This window comes from Castanea sativa, chromosome 2 (genome assembly GCF_040712315.1).
Source record: "Castanea sativa cultivar Marrone di Chiusa Pesio chromosome 2, ASM4071231v1".
Classification (NCBI taxonomy): domain Eukaryota; kingdom Viridiplantae; phylum Streptophyta; class Magnoliopsida; order Fagales; family Fagaceae; genus Castanea; species Castanea sativa.
The window spans coordinates 39,174,611-39,190,921 of record NC_134014.1 but is presented as its reverse complement, the minus strand read 5'-3'; the positions used below and the strand labels follow the sequence as shown (position 1 = coordinate 39,190,921).

The window sequence follows — 16,311 nt, the reverse complement described above, 5'->3', positions numbered from 1 at the left end:
TCATGTAGTTGTTTTGGGGTCTCATGTGATCTATAAAGTTGTTAGATTTAAATCTTCTATTAACTATTGTTTAATAATCCCTAAGGGATTTTTTCCAGTACGTGTGAAACAGGACAAGTCACCTTGGAAATTAATTAAATGATCTAAGTATCTGTTTAGAATGCACTTATAAACTAGCTTTTTTTTTTGTTTAAAGGACACTTATAAGCTAATTTATTGTTTGTTTTTCTTACTATTTGTGGATCTCATATGTCATTTATTTATTTTAGTTTTTTTTTACTTAATTTTTTTTATTATTTGTAGGTTCTGCGGGAGTTACTTAGTTATTTTATTGAACTTTTATCTTTATTTATGATATTTTTAGTAAAAATATTTTAGGAGAAAATACTAAAACCACAATTTTTCTTACAATTTGCTCACTTGTGTAGTTGTGAATGGAGAAATTGTGGACTCATCATTCACAATTTGCGACTTAAGCAAATTGTGACAAAAGTTACTGTTTTAATATTATTCTATTTAAAACAAAAGTTAGATAAATTATTCTAAACCAACTTTAATGCACACGTTCAAAAATATAATAGTAATTAAATTTGGACATAGATTAATCTTTGTAGTAATGCGCTAAAATTTTAAGAGGGTAGGATTGAATAGACAATTAAGTAGCGGAAGAAAAAACACTATGCACATTCTGTGCTAAAATTACTATACAAACTTAGACCTTGCGCCTAAAGTTTAACATGGGCAAAAGTTTTTGATTTGCGTTACAGCTTTCATTTGCTCCTGTGTCTCCTTTCACTTTTATTATAGTATTTAATATTCAAAAGTTACGAACATGTATGAAAGGTAGAGTCACGTCCAACCTTTTTGCTTTTCCAACATCACCTCAAATGTCTCCCTCCCTTCGCATATTTTGCATTAAATGTGTTTTAATAAAACAAAAGGGGGGTGATTTAATGAAGTCTTCATTTCCATTTTTGTTCTTTTCTTGGGTGCATGTATATTCCGTGCAATAAAATTCAGGTTTGACATGTGGAACAGTGTAAGTGTATTTGCAGTGCTGGTGACTGGTGTATGTCTGTTCTTTCTAAGGAAGATCATATTCATTGCTAGCTAGACAGCATGAATGGATATATATTTCTTCTTCTTTTGTAATTAAAATGAATCCTTATATTTACACTAAAGTAATCTAAATAAAAGTACGTGAATACAACTTTTGTCACCATTATAATGATAACCAAAATTGTGGTCGTAGAAGTACCAATAACTTTATTTACAACATTATGCAAAAGCGACTCGTGAATGTTTATTGGTATAAATCACATCATCCATTAATTTGTCATAGACATTTTAATATTCCACTCCATGGGTATCCATAGTTCACTTGATGTAACCATGGGTAGTGGAAGCAGATTTGAAATTCATTGTTGTCTTTACATTTAAGTTTGATGCCTTATCTTCCACAGTGTAGAGTGGAAACTTTGGACTATTATGTCTCATCTTTTTTATTCTTAACACCTTATCTTTGGCAAGCCTTTCAGAATATAATATCAGGACACTTGCAGGAAAAAAAGGCATTTCATTACTCGTGGTCTCTACGTTGTAAAAGAGAGTAATAAAATGACAAGATGAGATTATATTCCTACATCCACCTTCCACCCATTGGGGAAAAAAACAATATTGGGAGTTGTTGGACCATCATCCAATCGCACTTTTGACCAATCGGTGTCGGAAGATATTCGAAAACTTTTTATTTTAGTTGTAAATGTTTAGGGTGAGTTTGCTTTAGTTTTTTGAAATTGTACTAATTAAAAAAAACGGCCTTTTGTCATTATTAATTACTTGATTCAGTGTGGAAATGCAAAAAATCACGTTATACAACCCAAAAGGCATGATTTGTAAATTTTACTAAACGCATTTGCAAATGTAAACTTTTTTGCCCAAAATGTGATAACCAAACAGGCACTTACAATTGAACAATGATGCAAAAGAATTTAACCCCAAAAAAAAAAAAAAAGGAGAAGATGAAAAAATCCTCACTTAAATGCTCAATTTAGGTTTCGATATCATGTTAGTTACCAATAACCTCAAAGATGGAATTATGAAAAAATTGGACTCACAATATATGGCAAACACAACCTTAACATGCTGAAGCAGTTGGCAATTCATAAAGGACTTGAACCAACTTAAACGAAAATTCAATGAATATAGTTTTCAGTGAGGATATGGCCTTTTGGACGTGGTATGTTTGAAATCCGATTATTTTGCTAAAAGCCTAAAATTGAAAAGTTTTTACTAAAAGTATTGTAGATAAAGGTAAAAGTTAGCTGAAATAGTACAATAAGATCTATGAATAGTACCACAAAGTGTAGTGAACATATGAATAGTAGCAAGAATAAGCTAAATAATAAAATAAACTGACTTTTTAAGTTGAAGCCAAATGCACACGTAGTTTTTTTTATAGCAAAAAAGAGGGAAGAATTGCTTGGTAAGTGCTTTTTGCTCTCCACCATGTGTAGATAGTTTTAATTTGATCAATGAGGTGGGTCAGGCCTTAGATTGTTCACTAAATTCCTATATTAAAATAAAGTGTTGTAAGAATTGTATTTTAAAATTTGGTTTATATTAAATCGAGTCAAGAAGATGACTCATGGTTCAGAAGACTGGACCAAGAGAAAATATTCTCACTTGAGCCAATGTCTAACAAAAAGTTCATGAAATTCTCGCTCAACCTTCACTAGATCAAATTTTAAATGAAAGTTCATGAGACCTTTGCTCAACACTTATTTAACCGAGCTTGCATGAAGTGCTTTTATTTGTAAGTCTTTTTCAAACTTTTTATTTTGAGAGTTCCTTTCTTTGAGCCTTAACCGTGGGATTTAAATGTGAGTGTTGTTAATCCAAAGTGCATAAATTTAAACCTTTGTCACTGAAATTACTTATTTAAAAATCGATTGGTGCATCTTAAAGATGGATTTATCTTAGGAAGCCCATAGTGATGTTACTCTAAATATTATAAAGGATTTTAATCTAAATTACATCGTAGATAATTGGTTAATGGATTGACTCCTAATTATTGACATTTCAACGTTCTCAACATGCATCCGTCCATGTCACATATCAAAAAATTCTAAAACTATCAAATAATGATATAGGAATATAAATTATTATTGTCCAATAGATGTTAAGAATCATGTAATTCAACTGGTTAGTAATTAGCATCTCTTGGTACTTCTAAAAAATACATACATAGTTTAAATTCCCGCTACCCTATTATAATGGACAATAAAAAGTCTCAAAGTTAATATCTCACGTCCTGTGTACAACTGTAAAATTGAGCAAAATACTTATTCGTGACTTGGACATAAGATACTCTATCTTAATTCTTAAAGCTTCATAAAAAAAATAAAAAATAAAAGAGCTAAAACATCTATTTTACTAGCTATCAACGGCCCCCCTGATCTAATTGCGTCCCAGCTCAAGCTCAACTTAAAAGGGGGTGAACTTTCGACTCATTAACTCCCTTTAGAGGTAAACTTGACTTTATTTTATAAAGGAAAAAAAAAAGAAAGAAAAAGCCAACCTATATGATATTCAAGATGGTAACATTACATTACCTCTCTTCTTCTTCTTTTTCTTTTTTTTTTCTTTTTTATCTTTCTTTCTCTTTCTCTTTTTTGGCTTAAAAGATGGTAATATATCTATGACACTACTTTTTACTCTTTCTTCTCTTTTTTCTTTTCTATGGGACAAGATATTATATATAAGTATTATGCAATATCATTATACAACGTACTTTATTGAATCTAGAAATTTAGATGCCTTTTTTTTTGTCTAAAGCATTGAATGAAGTCAAAGAAAGCAAGAGATGGCAACATTAAATTAGGGCTGTCATGTGGGGTGCGACGTCAAGAATTAGCCTACCTACATCGTGGACTAAACCCTTTCCCCTTTAATTTTGCATTCATTGCTCAGACCAAATTCTCCGTCTAAATCTGTTCTTGAATTCTCTCCATATGATTTTCGTTTCATATACTATTAACATACAGAAAAAGTTAACATTTAACCCAAGTGTATCAAAACAATAAATTCTTTTAGGATTTTTTAAATTTCTCATAAAAATTGTATCAAAATTTTTTTAAAATAGTTAATTAACAAATGTTTACTCTCTCAACAAAAAATAAAAGTTTTAAAAGCACCTATTAACTGAACCTTTCCTCCTCAAAAAAAAAAATTAGACCCTTAACATATATAGTAACTATTGGTTTAGAACAATACAATTAAATCAATTTTGAATGGCCATTGGTTAAGTGAACAACACTAACATTGTGCAATCAAAAGTCAATGCAGTAGAAAAAAAACAAGACAATATAGTGAACACAAGAAAACTAATAGAACGATCGTTCCAGAATAAAATCATGCGTAGGGTTTCACCTTACCAATCTCAAAGTAAACTAGATCTACTAACTAAATCAAGGTTTTTACAAGATAGAATTATCCAATTCTAAATTGCTACTACCATGGTTTTAAAAATTGGACTAAATTGGCTGGGTTGACCTAGAATTAGGTACTAGTTCGATTCGGTCAAAATCACTCAAAACCAATAAAAACTAGGTTTAACAATTTTGCCTCTGGTCTAGTTTTTAAACCATAGCTATTACCTCGTAAAAACTTATTGATGTTATCCAACGTAATTTCTAATCCACAGACTCATTGGTTATGGAGTTTGATGCATACAAACCTCTATGTATGACTTCAAGTTCCCACTTGAAGATTCTGGTCCAACATTGAACTTTAAGATAAGAAAACTCTCCAAAAGCTTTTTTCACATGCCCTAAGGGTTTCTTATATACCTTAGGCTGTATATGGGCTTAATTTATGTTTCAGGTATGCTGCATTTCGATCAATCCAAATAAGCTCAAAAGAAAAAAAATCTTAGTTCTTCGATCGGATAGCAATTAAAAATTTGTCAAAATACAGAACCTTGAATCTGAAATACAGAATTAGGCAGCCATCTTGACTTCAGAAATATACTTCTAAAAACTAATACAATACATATGTTGTTCACAGTTTGCAAACCTAATGTAGGTTTTATTCATAAAATTTTATTTCAATTCCTTGTCTTGACTGTGGAAGCATTTCAAAGATCAGAACTAGTAGTATCTCCAGATATTAAAGGGAAAATTTTAAGTTATTATCACTGAAGCACGGGTGCGGTGTTTGGGCCACCGCACCCGCGTCGGACGCGGCCCGACCCGGCGACGCGCAGGCGACGTCGCTGCCTGCGCGTCCGTGCCGCGTTGGGCAATAAAAAATTAATATTTTCGGCGCGATTCGCGCCGATACGGCGCCGATTCGGGCCGACGCGCGCCGATTCGGCCTGAATCGGTCCGTATCGGGAGAAACGCCAATACCGGCCGAAATTCAAAAAAAAAAAAAAAAAGAAACAAGTGCGCAACGCACCGTTTTACTTAGCCGAAAAAAAAAAAAAAAAAAAAAAAAAAAAAAAAAAAAAAAAAGCCAAACGCTGCGTTTTGGAAAAAACACTTTGAAACCCTTATATGCTTAGCCCTCACAGATCACTCGTCCCAGCCAAAACACTCTTCATTTTTTTTCAAGTCTGGTTCTGTCTCAGCCGCCCCAGCCCCTGCCTCTTCAAGCTAGTGCTCTCAAGTCTCTCCCACTCTCTGCCTTCACTTTTCAGCTAGCTCCCTCCCATTCTCTGCTTTCACTCGTCAGTACATCTCATTTATATAATGTGAAAAAAGTATGTTTAGCAATATATTAAGAATATAAATAAAAATATTTTTAATAATTTTTTAATCGCCGCACCCGCACCCGCACCCTACTTTTTCAGAAATTGCCGAGTCCCGCACCCGAATCCCAAAACACACCCGTGCTTCATAGGTTATTATTGTATTTGTCCACTATCATAACAAGGAAAGGAAAGGAGGTGCAGGACTATATAGTACTAGCTAAAGTGCTACAGAATTTTGCTAATTCCTTGGTTTTTCTGTGCTTTCATTTTATCTCTCTTTGTCTCTTCGTTGCTGAAAAAGATAACATAAGACAACTAAGTACAGTGAAAGGAACTGATTCGAATATGAAAAAACTATTTGATAGATATATTCGTATATGAGGAAAATGAGACTATTTGATAGCTATGAATCTATGATATAGTTCTAGCAAAAGGAGAGGCCGAGGTTGCTAGACAAAAAGCTAGTCCCCCATTGGAATCCCATGTTTGGTAGATTTTTTAAAAAGTTGTTTGTCATATTGGGATCATTTTTTTTTTCTTTTCAAAGCAGAGTAGGATTCTATTAAAGCTAAAAAATAGAGTTCTTACTCATTTTAACAATGTGGATAAATCAAAATCTAACAAAATTTGTAATCAAAATCATACAAACATTCACATTTTACATTTGTCCATTCTAAAATATTTTGTCTTCTTAGTTTGGTGTAATAGAGCTTCCTGATTGAAATTTGTCCCAGTTCATTAATCATGAAGCAATGATACTTGGAGCTACTGTACCAGTTTTTCTTTAGATTTATTAGTCCGATAGTCCACTTGAAACGAATTACTGTTGTAGTAAGCGTTATCTAATCTATTTTACGCTTTTGCATATTGTCAATCCATTTTCCTTTCAATTGAATAAAATCAAATTTCTAGTTTGGACTTATTATTCTTAGTGAGTGAGAGTAGGTTGGATTAGGTTTAATCATTAATATTCAATTTCGCACTGCTTACCCCACTAGTTATTAGGGGCTACAGTTAATGGGCAAATCCTAATTTAGAGCCATTTTGTCCTCTTGCACAGTATGACCTTTAGCCTTTCATCTATTGAGTTCTATCTCTAGCTAAGCCTGTTGTAGCAATGATACTATTTGATCAACGGTCTAACCCGATCCATGAACTTACAAAGAGGAAAAGGAAGAGAGGTGATCCATCAAAGTCAGGTTGGCTGAGAGACTCTTTGATACTTAAGTCAGCATACAGACTATTAGAAGAAATGTTAAACGCTGCCGTCTTTTCTTGTACTTGTACCAGTGATCGTCCCCCATTAATATTTATGTTGCTCAAGGATGTAATCCCTTGAAGACATCAGAGAGATTATCATGTTTAATATACCCTCCTTAATTCAAGGGTTATCTCATGAATATTGAGATACATATTATAGATTTCAGTGTGGTTATGCAAGCATGAATGCATTTCAAGATGTAAAAGTGAATGAAATATTAGAAAAGTTTTATAGTAATGCTCCTATGAAAAAGAAAAATGATTTTATTTTCGCCGCATGTAATGGAACACTCACCGAGTCACGGCGTATAAGCCCCGTACCCGGCCCCACAACTTGTGAATGTTAAGTAAAAAACACAAAATACCACCCCATTTGTAAGATAAAAGTACTCTAGAGGCAAAATGGTGGATTTATGAGTAGAGAGAGTTTATAAATAAAACTTTTGTATTACAATTTTTGCAATAACCATAATGTATGCAACTGTGAAATATGAGAAAACTAATTACAAATTTACAATCACTTATGTCACGAAGTTTTGGTATAGTTTTGGTAAAGTTTGTAATTATAAAAGAACAAGAACTGATAGATAGATTTTTTTTTTTTTTTAATTTGTTTAAAAACTCATCCTAGCTAGCCCATTGATTTAAGCCGACGAATACAACATTGAAGATTCTCCCATACAAAGACATCATTTAACGTTGAAAGAAGAATCTAACTTCGTAACCCATCGGTCAGAGACTAAGCCAAAATATGCTAACTCCCACAACCCAAAGCCCCAATCTAGATGTCCTTTACAAAGATGGGACATGCCACGTTGGTGAAAGGATGTCCCAACTCTCATGCAAACAGATCTTTCGCCCTTCTTGCCTTTGTCATTTCAGTATCAAACACTGACGTAAGTTCATCAAAAAAAAAAAATCAAACACTGACGTACGTTTTCGCCTAGATACCTTTCGCGCCCAATTTTATATTAGAGTGAGTGGTGACTGTAAATTGGACAGAAATTGTTGGATAGTTGTTAGCAAGTGTTCACCACTTTTCTTTTTCTTTTTTTTCATTACATTTTTAAATGGTTAAATATATTATTTATTAGCATGTGCTCTTGTTTGCTAGGAGCCTAGGAGTCTAGGACTGTATTTTTTTTTTTTCTAGCTCTATTTCAAATATCTAATTTTTACCATTTTTTAAGAGAAATTAGTTTTTGGCTTTGGCTTACATTATACAAATAAATTACAAAGATATGTTGTTCCAAAACGCACAAAATCCTAAGAATGTATCACTTGGACTAAAAATTTTGGAATGAAGTTGGGTGTAAACTTGAATGTGTGATTATTATTATTATTATTATTAAATTTTAATTTAAAGATTTTCATTTTTGAGAAAAATGTTATGGAAGAACATCTTTCATTCATACCAAAAACCCACTAACATGTCCAGCAATGTTACCTCTTAATATGAAACAATGTTACCTCTTAATATGAAAGAAATGAAAAAATAAAAACAAAGTTTTCACTAAACATTTTGCCTCATCAATCAAATGACTATAAACTTCCTCACTCTTCAAGGCATTGAAGACTATCTCTGAGTCTCCCTATCAAATAAGAGATGACAGTCCAATATCTTGAGCAAAGGTTAAGTCCTTGATAGCTGCCATAGCTTCCACAATTGCTACCGATCTAGGGAGGAGGATCTTCTCGGTCATGGATGCCATGACTTGACCCTTTTCATCTCGGATTACATCGCCTATTGCAGCTGCGTTTTTCTCTTTAAACACAGCCCCATCAAAATTGATTTTGAAGTAAGATCTCGAAGGAGGCTAATTGATTTTGAGAAAGCTAATTGGTAGTATTTTTTAAAGCTAGTTGGTAGTACCGTATTAGTAGCTTAACAGTAAACGCATAGTATATAACAAACACTACCAACCAGGCAACCAGGACGTGGGCATTGTCTGGGTCCTCTCAAAAATATGCAAAGAGAGCAAGTTGGCTCCAAAATATAACTTCTTCTTATACGTCCTTTTCTACAAGTTAATATTCACCAACCCAGTATCATATTTGCACCAGAAATATTTTTTACATGACAAAAACACCCTTTGTAAATGTATAGTCACATGATATAATACATATTCTGTAGAGAGGTATTTTTGGAAATTTCAGAAGACTAGAAGAATCCTCATTCTAATAAGATTCAAAAGTTGAACAAACCAAAAAGGACACTCACCAGCTCTGTAACAAACAACTTGCTGCATTACCTGTGAATCACGTGCGAGCCATATGACAAGTCACTTTTGTGGGAGCAAACTAAAAAAGGGCCGCAATGCCTCCAAAAATCTGCAAGAAAATTTGAGTTCCTAGCAGAGATTATTGTCCGATTGGCGGGTAGAAGGTAAAATTCGAAAGTTATTTTCATGTCCCCTAAACCTAAGAATTATCAAAAACTTCAACACTATTCAAAATGTTGCAAAATTCTAGAGTGCTTTAACAAGTTTGCATAATACCACAGAAAGCTCGATTTTGTGCTCCAATGTATTAGACCTGATATGATTGTGTCAAATCCAATGTACCCAAGCCGAAGAACATTAATTATATTATAAAAATTTGTAAAACACTTGAAGAGCAAGATGCAAGAGCATATATAGATAGCTAAAATAGTTATAAGTAGAATTTGAGTGAAGTTTGCAAAAACTGGAAATGGATGATGCAGAGGTTTACATTTGGAAATTCAAATGAAGATGGACTGCATTTTACTCTTTATATGAAGAAAAATACAAGCGCATTAGCTCATGCTACGATCGATTTTTAATTCAGAAAAGGGGCTATACATAACAAGAAAGCCAAGAGTTCTCATTTTTCACTTTCAGTTTCACTCCACCAGGGAAAACCAACAGTCTCGGTAATTGAAAGGCACTGTTTTCGCAAATTCCTATCCAATGTTGGGGTCCATCATCATTAACATTCATATAGACCACAAACACATTTTTCTATATACCCCGTTCATCTCTGTTTCAATTTCCCTCCTCACACGTCAACTACAAATACACTGACTCGCCTTGCATATTTCCAAATGCAAAACTCTGGCTCTTGACGTTAACAGTGCAACACTAATGCAGGACCAGGACAGTACGTAACAGCTGCGCCATAAACAGATATCAGAGGAAGCACAGCAACAAAAGTAGCTACTAGTACTAGCGCATGAAAATGACAGGCTAGACTTTAAAACGCAAATATCCGATTATCACCCCCCCAATCTTACTGTACACAAAAACTTTGAAACATGTACTAGTACCTCCTTAAAGTTAGAGCAAACCTTAGCCAACCCTCCCCCAAAATAAACAAAATTAAAAATAAACGCTGAAAATATAAAAAAAGAGCTAACACAATCCTTGGAATTTTTTAGAACAAACACTTCCACTCCCAACAAAACTAAAAACACTTTCTTCAAATGCTTAGAAGATCAGGTGGTGGTGATTGAGGTTGTGCGTCTTTCGAGTCTTTGGTTGTTGTTGTTGTTGGAGAGTCTACAATGGCTGAAGTTGGGGATGACTCTGTTGTGACTGATGAGTCTCCTTGTTTTGAGTTTGGTGGTTTTGGAACCTCTGTTAGAATTTGAACCACTTCTCGCATTGTTGGGCGCTCCACGGCCTGTTCTTCAACACACAACATTGCAACGTAGAATACGTGCATCACTTCATGGAGGGGAACTGAGGGGAGTCTTGGATCAAGGATTTTGAGAACTCCTTCCTTTTTCGAGTCTGTGATTTTTCGGACCCATTGAACTATGTCCACACCATCCCCAAATTCCCCAACTGGTTTTCTACCAGTAATTAGCTCTAACAGAACTACACCAAAGCTGTACACATCGCTCTTTTCATCGACCTTAAGCGTGTAGGCATACTCTGCAAAAACAAACGCTTTTAATTACAACCAATACAAGGTAACATAACATTTAAATTGCACAAAATTTTCAATTTGAGGTCAACATTTTACTGACGGACCATTTGACAAATAAACATAATTGTGATTGTGTTCATACATAAAAGTCTTACACAAGAAAGAGAGTTATGGTTTACAGGGTTATGGTCAAAACTCACACATGAAAGAGACAAAACCACTATCTCAATAATGCAAAAATTCATTTAAACCACAGTATGAGACAAAAAAATCAATGTTGGGTTTCAAGATCTTTGACATAATTAAGACTTTGAAAACAAAAAATTAGTACTTGCATGTCTTTAGGAACACAATCCACAACAACAAAAGATTCACAATTAATATATCACAGCTTTGAATCATATCATACCTGGTGCTATGTATCCGTAGGAGCCAGCAATCGCAGACATACACTCTGAAGTGCCCGAATCTTGTAAAAACTTGGCAAGGCCAAAATCAGCAACATGAGCTTCAAAATTGGAATCAAGCAGAATGTTGTTTGATTTCACATCGCGATGAACGATCAATGGGGAACAATCGTGATGCAAATAGCAAAGGCCCTTAGCAGCCTCTATCGCAATCTTGTACCTAGTATCCCAGTGCAAATGACCTCCCTTCTTGCCATGAAGTACCTCACCTAAGCTCCCATTAGGCATGTACTCATAAACCAAAAGATTAGTCTCATGGTTTGAACAGAATCCCAATAGTCTCACAATGTGTCGGTGCCTAATCCTCCCCAAAGTCTGAATCTCCGCGTTGAATCCATGGTCATGGGAAGATCCCCTGCTCATTGCCGGAAGCCTTTTCACGGCAACCTGTTCAGTATTTGGCATGGAACCCTTATACACAATTCCAGCACCACCTTTGCCTATAATGTTATCCTCCTTCAACGAATCCAATACATCATCAACCGTGAAATCCAACCGTTGGAACGCGGTTAATTTCCAGGCACGAGACTCACTGGCCTTCTTCAAAGACCTGGCTTTGATGATTGCTGCCACTGCAAACGCAATGGAGCAAATGAGCAATCCAATGACAAGCAACAGCTTCAGAGAAGCAGAGAGTGGGCCTTTCTCATGAGCTCGGTGAGTTCCATTGGCAACCCCATCTTTGCAAGCCCCTAGATAAGGACCGCACAGATCTGGGTTCCCCAAAAACGACGTGTAGTTAAAATAGCTGAATTGGCCAGTGCCAGGAACCAAACCAGAGAGATTGTTATATGAAAAATCAACAGAGGTCAAGCTTTGCATAGTTGCTATTGAAGCAGGAATGCTTCCAATAAGATGATTTTTCGAAAGGTTGAGGTAATTCAGAATCCTCATACCAGTAATCTCGTTGGGAATCTGACCCGAAAGATCATTTCGGCTGAGATCAACAAAGGTTAGAAGCTTGCATTGGCTGATTTCAGGTGCAATGGGACCTGAGAACTTGTTGTGGCTAAAGTCTATCTTGGAAAGTTGCTGTAGCCTTCCAATCTGAGGTGGGATTGGACCCGAAAACTTGTTTCCATCAAGAAGTAGCTTCTGTACACTGGAGAAGTTGCCAATACTCGAAGGCAACGACCCCGAAAGCATATTGTTGGAGAGACTAATCTGTCCGAGATTAACAGACATGGAATTGGTCTCAGGAAACTCCCCCAGTAGATAGTTATCTTGCAGTTCTACTTGTGTCAGCGCTGGCAAGTCAAGAAGGCCTTTTGGTATTGAGCCGTTGAAAAAGTTATCACCCATACGGATCCGACTCAGTGACTGGCATTTTCCTAGCGATTCCGGAATCGGCCCAAACAAGAAGTTTCCCAGAGCAATCAGGGTCTCAAGATTATTTCCTGAACACAAATCAGGAGGCAGACTCCCGGTAAGCTTGTTGGAAGAAAGATCTAGAGTTTTAAGCCTTCCATTCTTTCCCAAACCCTGAGGAATGCTACCAGTAAAGTTGTTCTCCCACAACTGTAAAACCTCGAGCGCCGGCAAGTCTCCGATAAAGTCCGGAATAGCACCGTGAAGCTTGTTGCGAAACAAGTTCAACAGCGTCATGTTCTTCAGCTGAGCAAACGAGGGTGGAATTTCACCCGTGAGTATGTTGTTCGACAGGTCCATGGATTTCAAGCTCGCCAAATTCCCAAGCTCCACCGTCAAAGACCCCGAAAGCGCATTCACTTGCAAAAACAGAGTGTCCAGCTTCTGTAGCTTCCCAATCTCCGGTGGTATCTCGCCGGTTAACCCACAGTTAGCGGCGTCGATACGAACAAGCTCCGACAAGTTTCCGATCTCGGCGGGAATGCCTCCCTCGTAGGCATTGAAGTATCCAAGGTAAAGCTCGCGCAGGGTCGTCAAGTTTCCGATCTCGGCAGGTATAGTGCCGACTAGTTCGTTGCCGGAAACTGCCAAATACTCAATAAACTGCCATTGTCCATACTGGGTCGGGATCCGGCCGGTGAAATAGTTACCGCCGAGATGTAAATGGCGGAGATTAGGCATTTCAACGACAGTGAGAGGCAACTCACCGGTCATGTTGTTGTTGTAGAGATCGAGGACTTGGAGATTCTTGAGAGAAGCGAGTTGGGTTGGGAAAGTGCCGTTGAAAATGTTGTTGGAGAGGTTGAGGTAGCGGAGAGCCGAGAGAGAAGAGAGCTGCGGAGGAATGGGGCCGGAGAGTTGGTTCGAGGAGACGGTGAGGTTCGCAAGGAAGCGGAGGTGAGCGAGGTCAGGGGAGAGAGTGCCGGAGAGGTTGAGACCAGAGAGGTCAAGAGAGGTCACGTGACGGTGAGTGGTGTCGCTGCACGTGACGCCACTCCACGTGCAGTGGTTCGTGGTGGCGTTCCATGATGAAAGGGCGGATTGTGGGTCGTCTAGGAGGGACTTTGCTGAGAGAAGTGCTTTGTATTCTGGGATGTGGGCTGAGTGCGTTGTGTGGAGGTGGAGGTGCAGGTGGAGGAGGAGGAGGAGCAAGAGGAGGAGCTGCATTTTTTTTTCTTTTTTTTTTGGATTGGGATTGGGTGGTAGATGGAGAGTGGCTGTGGTGGGAGTGAGAGTGGAGAGAGTTTCAGTGAGACTGATGAGAAGGGTTGAAACTTTGTACTTTGAAGCTAGTGTGATTTTATTCTTCAATCTTTATTTAAAATACTGAAAAAGTAACTCATATTATTAGTATTATTGATTATATATTGTTCTTTATTTACTATATGGCAGTAGCAAGTAGTAGATACTAGATAAGTCACATTCAGCCAAAAAAAAAAAGATATGTCATAGGGCAGGTTTTTTATTTTTATTTTTTTTGGGATACTTAACAATATGATTTTTTTTTTTTAAAATTAAAGTAGATAGGTCCTAGCTTTAAATTTTAATCATGAAGAGATGCATTGGGGGTGGGGAGGTACTTACAAATTACGACTTACGAGCAGAGAGAGAGAGCGAGAGAGTTATACTTGAAATCTTAAAGGTTATTCATTTATTATTTTTATTTTGGATGTATGTTTATTGTTCTTTAACTAGGCAGGAAGGTCCCAATAAAAAATTAAAAACAAATAAATAAATAAATAAAGGGCTTTGCATGCAATTGTAGATGCAGGAAGGGAACAAATAGTTTCTCAAAAATAAAGGAAGGGAATAAATAAAAAGGTAAGAAAGGAAAAAGGAAATTTCCGAATATGCATCTCTCGTTAGCCCAAGGTCCCCAACCCTGCCTTTTTCACTCTCGAAAGATACACATTCTAAGCACAAAAAGTATGGCTTCTTTTGTTTTTGCTACAAAGAAAGTATGGCCTTCTTTGTTTGAATCTGATACCTATTCCGTACACCGAAAGATAAAAGATAGCTCTAAAAACTAAAAAGTGTGTCGAAATGAGACAATCAAATATTCAGCTACAAAAAAAGGTGGGACAATCAAATTTTAGTTAACCAAAATCAGGACAAAACGTTGATTGTATTTTTCACTGTATTTTTCAATACATACATGCTTTTGGACCAAAAGTTTTGGTCCAATGTACTTGGTTAACAATTTAAATTATTTGGGTAAAATTTTTCCTTGCCTTAACAACTTGACATGCTCTAGGCCACTTGCAAGATCAGGACTAGGAGGGCCTTATTGGGATCGAGAAGTCGGTTCATCAGGTTACCCTCCAATGTAATCAAGGTTCTGGTTTTGCTGATTGACTTAGTTCTCCAATTAGATAAATATATATATATATATATATATATATATATATATATTACTATTATTGGTGTTCAAATTTGATTTGGTTTATTTGGTTATTTATTAAAAATTTTAACCAGTAATAAGTGTAAAGTCACGTTTTGCTCCCACAACCCAAAAGAAATGTCATTGGCCCAAAGAGCTCAAAATGATGAATTTATAAAGAGTGGGCTTGAAGCTAAACTCTCAATGAGTTAGCTTGACAACAATCACAGTAGGCTAATTGTTATTAGAAAGCATAATCAAACAGTTTTGGCAAGGAAAATCCTCCTCGGCAAACTCCGAGGAATGTTGTTCTTATATATTTCTCTTAAACTTAACCACAATTACAGTTCTTGAGTGTACAGTGATTTTTTTTTTGCAAATTATCTGATTCTCCCCTGTAATGTGGGTTTTCTTCTATATATTCTCCTTCTTCACTCCATCTCAACCCTCCACGTGTAGATCAGATTGCTAGTCTTGATACTTGTCTCATCATCACCTTCTTGAAGTCTTTGTGGATAGCTGTAAGGCTGAATGTTACTGTTCAAGTATTATCTTCACATTAATGCAGTCAGAGAGTTAACTGCAGAGCATTCAATGTGGTGATAACAATTTTCTTCTTAGATATTTCTCAGCTCTCTTTTGTTTTATCCTCACCTGATGTTTATCATTGCCAGTATGATTGTCTGGTGCCTTATTTTTTACAAAAAGTCGGACTTATAACCTCTACTCTGTTTAGCCGATAAGGTATTTCTCTTTGGACAACATTTCCAGTTCCTCATGACTGAACTCCTTCCACAGGCCATTGTTCTGTAAGCCTTTGTCAGCATTACCTGTCCTCGAACTACTTGAGGTCCTCGAACACAGCCCACAGCCCAATACCCATATCTGGGTCCTTTATCCCTACAATAAAAATATACGAATTTCTCTCTTTTTCTTTTCTTTTTTTATTGTGAGGATTTGATTTGTGCGTGGAAATGTATATGTGTATGTGTGATTTTTAACTTAATTTTAACTATTACTATTTTTAGTTATTATTATTCATGTTTGTTTGATTGATAACTTGTATTATAATTGAAGTTTTGAAATATAATTTTGCTATATATTACATTTCTAGGCTAGAGAGGTTAAATATGTATTTGTAAGCTTTTTTTTTTTTTTTTATATATAGGTGTTATTTGATAGTGTATAAA

General features: G+C 35.9%; 1 protein-coding gene across 1 annotated transcript; it reads right to left on the bottom strand.

Moving 5' to 3' along the window:
* Window positions 1-10,227: 10,227 nt before the first annotated feature.
* LOC142624331 (uncharacterized) lies at window positions 10,228-14,074 on the bottom strand. Its single transcript, XM_075797865.1, has 2 exons — window positions 11,316-14,074; window positions 10,228-10,911 (listed from the first exon to the last, which is right to left on the bottom strand). The coding sequence occupies exons 1-2, from the start codon at window positions 13,906-13,908 to the stop codon at window positions 10,454-10,456; spliced, it is 3,051 nt and encodes a 1,016-aa protein (XP_075653980.1). The 5' UTR covers window positions 13,909-14,074; the 3' UTR covers window positions 10,228-10,453.
* Window positions 14,075-16,311: the final 2,237 nt, after the last annotated feature.